At 36.3% G+C, this 8,455-nt stretch overlaps 1 protein-coding gene across 1 annotated transcript; it reads right to left on the bottom strand.

Moving 5' to 3' along the window:
• Nucleotides 1–539: 539 nt before the first annotated feature.
• LOC126976084 (pro-resilin-like) lies at nucleotides 540–8,083 on the bottom strand. Its single transcript, XM_050824270.1, has 7 exons — nucleotides 8,028–8,083; nucleotides 7,607–7,638; nucleotides 6,973–7,025; nucleotides 4,245–4,979; nucleotides 3,501–3,639; nucleotides 2,723–2,857; nucleotides 540–1,518 (listed from the first exon to the last, which is right to left on the bottom strand). Exons 2-7 carry the CDS (start codon nucleotides 7,616–7,618, stop codon nucleotides 1,402–1,404), a joined length of 1,191 nt encoding a protein of 396 aa, XP_050680227.1. The 5' UTR covers nucleotides 7,619–7,638; nucleotides 8,028–8,083; the 3' UTR covers nucleotides 540–1,401.
• Nucleotides 8,084–8,455: the final 372 nt, after the last annotated feature.

Below are 8,455 nucleotides of genomic sequence, written 5' to 3'. Positions count from 1 at the left end.
ACAAATCTAATAAACAAGATATATTTGTGTATGAGTTGCGTGGAGATGAGGGTTTTCTCTGCGTCTTCTACCGCATATCAGAGGAGTTGTTCGGCTTGATTCCAGCAGTAGAATTCCACCATCGGACGTGACGTCAAAATACTAAGTACCACCCGCATCATGTTGACGTCCGGCATTCCACAACCGCACGTTTTGCAAGAAATTTCTTGCCTCGCACAGCCACGTTGTGGAATCAATTACCGGCCGTAGTTTTCCCGAACTGATACGGTTCAGGGACCTTCAAGCATAAAGCATAGTTACTCCCACCTTAAAGGCCGGCAACGCATCTGATATTGCGGACGTCTATGGGCGGCTGCCGCACTACTTACCCGTGAGCCTCTTGCCAGTTTGCCCACCGCTTATATAAAATAAATTTCAAATGCAACTATGGTGATGAAATAAAAGAGATCAATAAAGACATTGTATATATTTATAAATTTTTCAAATATTTTATTTATTTTTTACATTTTTTATGCGCAATAATAAAAGAAGAAAAGAGTATTCATACAACCGCCACGATACCTTTAATGCCTCAGCCTTTTAACATAATCTCAAGATTTCGATATTTACAATAATATACGAATAAAAGACAACAATTATTAATGATTTAGATGAAGTACACAGACTACAATCAATTTAATCAAAATCTTATTAATTAACAAACATATTAAATTGTGAAGGTAGATATTACCTAAAATTAACCCCAAGGTATTACAATTAATGTTAATTACGGAGTGGAGGTCCATCTGATGTGTAAAATCATAATATTATAAAGGGCCATCCATAAAGTACCACGTCACACAAATGTTGTATTTTGAGCTCGTTTTTTATCTTGATTTTTTTGTAAAAAAAAAATTTGCTTGCTGTGATTTTCTTGTTGCTTCTTCTCAGCTAAATCGCGATGATGAAACTGATAACTGATAGTTTATTTATCATTTAAGCTTGACGTTTCAATGTTACCTTAGATTGTTTATGCATCTAGATCGACTGTGATAGATGTGAAAACGTCAAAAAAATTGAGGTTTACGGTTAACCTCTATCTTGAGCAGTGCACGCACGCTAATACCTTAATTGCAAGTGTAGTTGCGTAGCTTGTCACGCACACTAAAGAAATAAACCAGGCCAGTTTTCATCAGTTGTCTAGCAGCAAGAGGCTCTATCTAGACGTATAATCCTCATTCATCTTCATCATTATCTATGATGATGTGATACGATTTTGAATTCGAATTCGACTCGGTCTGTAAGACCGTACGGTCGGTAGGACCGGTTGAACGACAATTCTTTGCAGTGGCCTAGATACTTGATACTTAAGTCCTAATAATATTATGTCAACTTTTAATCAATTATTGTCAATATTTTTAGTTAATAAGGTCCAGATCTCGCCAGGTCTGAAGCGTTGTCGTCGTAACCTTGGAAGCCAGCCGGTTCCACGGAGATTCTCGGCTTAAATCCTCTTTCATCGGCTTCATACTCCACCACCTTTAAAAAACATTATTTTAGTACAGAAGTAAAGATGGGTTCGGATTTATTGATGTTAAGTTGTTGACTAACGGTTTGTTACCATTTAAGAAAGATGTAATACGTACTGGAGAAGTCAATCCCAACATATTATAAGACGCAACTTGATGAATGTCAGTTGTTATGGCATTGATATGTCGTCACCAGTTTAATAAATATAATGTTATTAATTGAAGTGCCTTTAAAATATAATATTTTGTTAAACCTATTCATCATCAGCCAGAAGACGTCCACTGCTGGACACAGGCCTCCCCCAAAAATCTCCACGACGATCAGTCCTGCGCTGCCCTCATCTAACGTAATCCGACGATCTTAACCAGATCGTCGGTCCATCTTGTGGGGGGCCTACTAACACTTGCAATCATTTGGACTATGTAGGTAACTTTGGTTCTCCTTCAGATCTCCTCATTTCTGATTCGATCTCGCAGGGAAACTCCGAGCATAGCCCTCTCCATAGTCCTCTGAGCGACCATGAGCTTTTTCATAAGGCCCATAGTTAGCGACCACGTCTGCGTACCGTGAGACATCACTTGCAAGGGCAACACACACTGGTTGAAAACCATCGTCTTCAGACACTGCGGTATTTGGGACGAGAAGATTTTACGGAGTGACCTCTTTCTCGAAATTGGACCTGCCTAACTTGATTGTTTGTGCGATGTACATATTTCGAGAGTACAGTTGCCAATTATTATGGGAGTAGGTGCGACACGGACATTAGACATGATCTTCGTCTTGTCCATTTTCATTTTGAGACCTACTCCTTGGGAAGCCGTATTGAGGCCATCGAGCATATGGCTTAAGTCTTTCATGGTATCTGCCATTTAAACCTATTGATGAAAAGTTATTCCTTGACTTTTACTTGCCTTTTGACAGTTATCAGAACAGTATTTCAATAGATACGAAGGCATATATTGAATAAAACCAGGGCCTGTAACGTGACGCTTGTGTATTTTTTTATCAAAACAAAGTGACGAGACTTAAAAGTTCACCATTTAGTAAATGTATCATTTACTATCCGGCACATTACAATAAAAATAATTATGAATGGCAACACAATTACGCTCGTCACTTTAACACATAATATATCACAGCTATCTGCAGATATGCTGTTTAACATCAGGTAGGTCTGGTCTGCTCATAAAGTCAGTTATTCCCATAATCATACCTGTTTAGTGCCATCGGGAAGAACCACGAAATAAGATCCTTCAGCCTTATTCTCTTGCCTTGTTTCCTTGTGACCAAAATCACTGCCAGATACAATGTCGTTTACTTTATAATCGAAGTCGTAGTTAGCTGGCTCCTGAAATAATAAACGCCTTGTAAAGAAATCGAGCAACATTTGCATTAAGAAAATTATGCACTCATTAAATAGAGTAAGATTATGTGGAATATCAATAGCGTTCTATACACATATAAGGACATATTATTCGCAGTCTACTATCAGAACAGCAAAAGTGTGCTTAAAGACAATTTAAGCACACTTTCGCGTTAGTCATGTGTCAACTGTTACTGTCCGAATCAAATCTTAATTTAATAAATGTTTTACATTGCTACTTATTGTCCAAGAATATTTTTAACAACTGGAGTAAATGCGGCAATATATAGATATATCAGTCGAAGCTTACTGTGGTGTAATGATAACATGATAATAATAATAATAAATCATTTTATTTTAGGCTACAAGGCCCATAAAATAAATACCTTATAATCTAACATACATATTTTATTTTTATAATGATTATGATGACATGACGACGTGATGTTTCTTCAAGCACAGAAAACAACCTTCTCACTTTTGTCATTACCAAACTATATAATCTGGGTCTTTGAAAGGCTGGAGTAATCAAACGTGCCATCAATCAAAATTGAGGACAAATGCACTATCAGTACCTATCATGTAAAATGCACAAAATAATTGCAATTGACTCGATGTCTATATGTACCTGATTTAGCAATTCGTCTAAGGCATTCCGAGCATAGTTGTAACCCTGGCTGGACTGAGAGTTATAGACATCTGGTGCACCGTACTCCTCTGATGGCATTTTAGAAGCTGGAGGGCCATACTTCTCTGATGGGTTTGACCTGTAACATGACGTTTAAACAATATTAAACAATACAATAGGTTAAATATAATAGGTTAAACAATACAAAATTAAATTCTTGACACTTACAGTAATAAAATAAGTGAATCATTTTTTAACGGCTATTACTAAACTTTCTGTCATATGGCAAAAACAGAGCTTGGGAATTTTCTACAGAAGAAAAATTATATTTATTGAAATTCTAAATAGAAATATTCCCAGATTTTATCCCGGAAAAACAATAGTAGTAGTATAACTATACCAATAGTAGCCATATATAATATGTCATAGCAATCTTCCTCGAAAAAAGATTCATATAATATGTTGGGAAGCGGAACTGGAATAGGAGGAATTGGATACGCGGACGAAGTCCCGGGCATCAGCTAGTATTAAATATAAGTTTGTTTGTTACTTCTCCACGCGTTCACCATACAAACAATCACGATTTACGTTGTGAGGGATTCCCGATTCTCGCTAAGTTCCCGAGGGGCATAGGAGATTAATGACAAAGTCTAAGCAGAATCTTGTTGTGAATAAGGCGTTAGGATTGAAGGAATAATACGCAAAAATTTCAGATGATTTGAACCGTCACATATTAAAACTTACCTTAAAGAAGCATAAGACGAAATAACTGCATTCGAATTTTTCACAGGTAAACCGTATTGAGCAGATAAGGCATTATTCCGAGCACTATAAGAATCAAATTGGCTTGGCAAATAGGAAGACTTTGGGCTGGCATAAGATTCAAAGTTTCTTGAGTTTGGTGCACCATATTGAGTTGATAGTGAACGAACTGGGGCACCGTTGCTTTCAGACAGACTTGATCGAGTAGCAGCAGCTGCTTTGAGTCCAGATCTTCCGTAGTCTGCTCGGTTAGGTGCTCCATAAGAGCGAGATACTGTTGCATGAGATTTCTGGAAACTGGGTGCACCATACTTCTCGGAATGGGAAGCAAAATTTCTTTGCAACGGTACTCCGTATTCATGAGATAGGGACTTTTGGATAGGAGTGTCATAAGATGTTAGTGGAGGATTGGATACGCTATTAAACTCTGGAACGCCATATTCTTGAGAAACAGATTTAGGGACGCCATAACTTTGGGATAGATTGGGACTATTATACGAAGATCGGCCAAACTTTTGTGATAGTCCAGATTTAGGTACACTGTAGGTTTCTGAAATGGCAGATGTAGAGCGTGTGTTTGGTGTTCCATATTCTTGTGATAGCCTGGACTTAGCTTCATAGCCAGAGCTTCGGGAGCCGAAAGCTGGTTGTCCGTATTCTTGAGAAAGAGAGTGTTGTTCCACATCAGAATGCTGCAGACCTGCTGAATAGCCGTTTCTGAAAATAAATTTAGTTCAGTTCAAATTCAAATATTTTTGTTCAGAATAGGATGTGATATAACTTATTAAAAGTGAAAAACCACTACCCATTCCAAAATGTCTGCCTCAAACCTGAGACGAACGGGCGCAACAAACTCAGCGGGTTTCTTTTTTTTTGATAAAAAAAATAAGGTAACAAAGTAATTTCGTATAATTATTTAACAGCCTGAGGGCGGTCTCTCCATTCCCAATCTATTATATCATTAAGAAAGACATTTATGTATGGTAACCTCTACCACACAACGTTTATTAACAATTATTTTTAATTTCGTAATACTTTTGTTTTGAACATTTTCTGGGATTTTGTTGTAAAGGCATACCTATACATCGCCCAACAAAAAACTTACTAACTCGACTTACTCGAGTAGTAGGTATTATAAGTTTATGTCTGTTCCTGGTGCTAACATAATGGTTATGACAGTTTCTAGCAAATTCACTTATGTGCCTATGAACATACATTACATTATCAAGAATATAAGAGAAGCAAGAGTAAAGATGTTCATTTCCTTAATTTTTTTTTTCTTAATGATTCTTGAGGACCTAGGTTATAAATAGCGCGAATAGCCCTCTTCTGCAGCACCAATATAGTATTAATATCGGCACCGTTGCCCCATAGCAATATACCATAGGACATAATACTATGGAAATAACTAAAGTAAACTAGTCGCGCCTTATCTTAGTCAGTTAATTGGCTAATCTTTTAACAAACTAACTTACCTTTAATTAAGTCTGTGGCCCCATTGTAATTTGGAGTCCAGAGTAATGCTAGAGATATAGCAGATTCCACCGGTTTTATCACCTCTCCGTTTAACAAAACACTTACATTAACATATTTGACATTTGGTAAGGTTATATAAGTATTTCGTTTTCTTGCTATTAACATTAGGTTATTAGCGCTAAACCAGTGCACGATGCCTATAGCATATCTGACGATAGAATAAAATTGGACAGTATACTCCGACTGGCAGTTTTCTTGTGCTTCTTCTCATGATGCTGGTCACTATTTACTATCAGGTGCACAGCACGCTCTGTTGGCATTCTCTTTCATAAAAAAGAATCACTCTGACGTCTCCACTACATCAGGCACAAGACTCGACCGCTAATGAAAGCCGTTCAGACTTTTTTGATCTTGTTTCAGCTCCCATCATATACTCATGAATTATATGTTAGAAAGAAACCACTGTTTATTTAAGGACCTATCATGCTTCAAGTAACTTCCACAATACGAGACATGAGATTTCTTTTGAATTGAGCGGTTGTGACACGCCAGATAACAGTGGTGCGGAAATCCATTTGGAAAGGTTTTAGATTATTATTGATTTTTCTTTTCAATTATGAAGTATTCTCCTTTACTTTTGATAAAGGTGATGCTAAATATAATTTCCAAATCAAATATTTTCATTCAAAACTGTATTTCAAATCACAAATTATTGAACGTCAAAAAATCTTAGACACTGACCCTGCATAAATACCACTGGACAGGCTGTTACATATTATGTTTGACAGCAAATTTTTGTGCGTATTTGAAGCGCCACTCGCGAGCGTCCAGAGAACTAATTTTGACGTATAATACAAATGGCTGCGAAGGAACGTACATTAATACTCTGAAGTATTTTTACTATTTGAATTATTTTCATTCGTTTTTCTTGTTATTTATATTTCAAGAATCAACGTAATAAAGAACACAATTTTTTTTGTTAATAGTTTCCCACCATCTATGTTGTCGACTAGGTTGTCATCACTAGTTTTAGTACCGCAGACTCTCGCTACATGGCCAACAGCGCCAAAATGACGAATATCAAACAGACACAAAAGCACTTTGACAGCCGCTAGTCCAGTGTTATATGCTCAGTGGTCCAGTGTTCTCAGACAAATTTCATTATAATAAGGATTATTAATTTAATAGCTTAAGGGTGGTCGCTCGCATAGAGAGACTCATTCATATTACTCACCCTATTGGAGCCTCGGCTAGTGCGTGTCCAAATAACGCCAGTGCGATGAAAACCTTCAAAAATAAAACTTTAATTATCAGTCAATCTTCTTGTTGGATATGAATATTTGAGTTAAATTCTGAATCTATCATATTATGTTCGGGGAAGTAGAGCTTAAACGAAACTCATCGGCGACTCTTTTAAATCACTGAGTATATCAATATATCTGTAAACCATACTTAACATATTATTATGTAAGGGACGTATGTATAGGAATAAGATAATAATGATAATTGATACATAAGTAATATACTAACACATATAATATGTATATAATATATTAATTGTGTTCAAAGTTAGAAAGCGTTTTAAATATCACACAGTTCATAAAAAGTACTAAAAATCAACGGTATAATTAATACATATTATCGTATATTGGATCGAAGCATCCAATATGCAATTTTATTCTATAAACAGCTACTCATAGCTTCCGACAGTACCAGAGAGATCACACGTGATCATCAACCTGTTGACAGCCACGTGGAGGAACGCCAAACAACCGCATGGTGAGATTGATATTGTGGTTGGTGTGCGTGTGGTGTGAATATGAAATAATACGGCCTGATATAGTAATAGTGATTAATGTAAATATTACCTTGAGAGCCATTTTGATCCGATCTCTTATTACTGAAAATTAAAAAAAATATGTTAATGATTACTGAATTAAGTGTCATCATTTCGAAATAGACGAATTTGATAAACTTTATAAAATGAAAAGTGCGCTTTTTACTGATGACTAATTTAGGTCCTGTTTCATATATTGTTATATTTGAATAATACCAGCTTCTGTCCACTACTTCGGGATCTCTTAAAACATTCAGGTAAAAATGTACCACCCTTTTCATGTCGATTGTTTCACAACGATCGTAAAGAGTTAAGGCGTGACAGAGTGACAAACAAACACATATTGAAACTATTAATTTAATCATCAGGGACCGGAGTTTGCACCACTTTACAATTCACAAACAACTCGAATCTAATACGATAGGGATGGTATTAACACAACTAGTACCTACCACAAAGTGTTCAACTACCCTCAAACTGAGCCTTAATTAAACTCACTGCCTCTACATCAAACACTGAATGATATCACCATCCTGTCACCACCTATTTATACGAAACACAATTCGACAACACCACCGATAGACAAATTTACAAACGAAAATCCAAAACTAACAGCTCCATGATTTTAGTCCTTATGCCTTTGTGTTAACAGTACCAATTCATAAGTAGATGGCAAATCTTTGTGACGAAACTCGCGTGAACTAGATGTATTGTTAGCTAAATAGCCACATTGATTGACATTGTGTTAAGTTATAGGTAGGCCTTCAAGATTCACGACTCTATAAGCTTTAAAGAAGTTCCCAAATAATATATTATATTGGTTAAGTTTTTTTTTATTAAGATCGTAATGTAAGTTCTACGGGATATACTCTGGCTACTG

This window comes from Leptidea sinapis, chromosome 39 (assembly GCF_905404315.1).
Source record: "Leptidea sinapis chromosome 39, ilLepSina1.1, whole genome shotgun sequence".
NCBI lineage: Eukaryota > Metazoa > Arthropoda > Insecta > Lepidoptera > Pieridae > Leptidea > Leptidea sinapis.
The sequence above is the reverse complement of the archived record's forward strand: the minus strand, read 5'-3'. Positions and strand labels throughout refer to the sequence as shown.

What these genes read in the sequence shown, in the direction of transcription:
- LOC126976084 (XM_050824270.1), bottom strand. An exon ending in CTAGCCGAGGCTCCAATAGG is followed by an intron (nt 4,980 to 6,972) that starts GTGAGTAATATG and finishes ATTTATTTTCAG; the next exon opens with AAACGGCTATTCAGCAGGTC. An exon ending in TAGACGAATTGCTAAATCAG is followed by an intron (nt 2,858 to 3,500) that starts GTACATATAGAC and finishes TTATTATTTCAG; the next exon opens with GAGCCAGCTAACTACGACTT.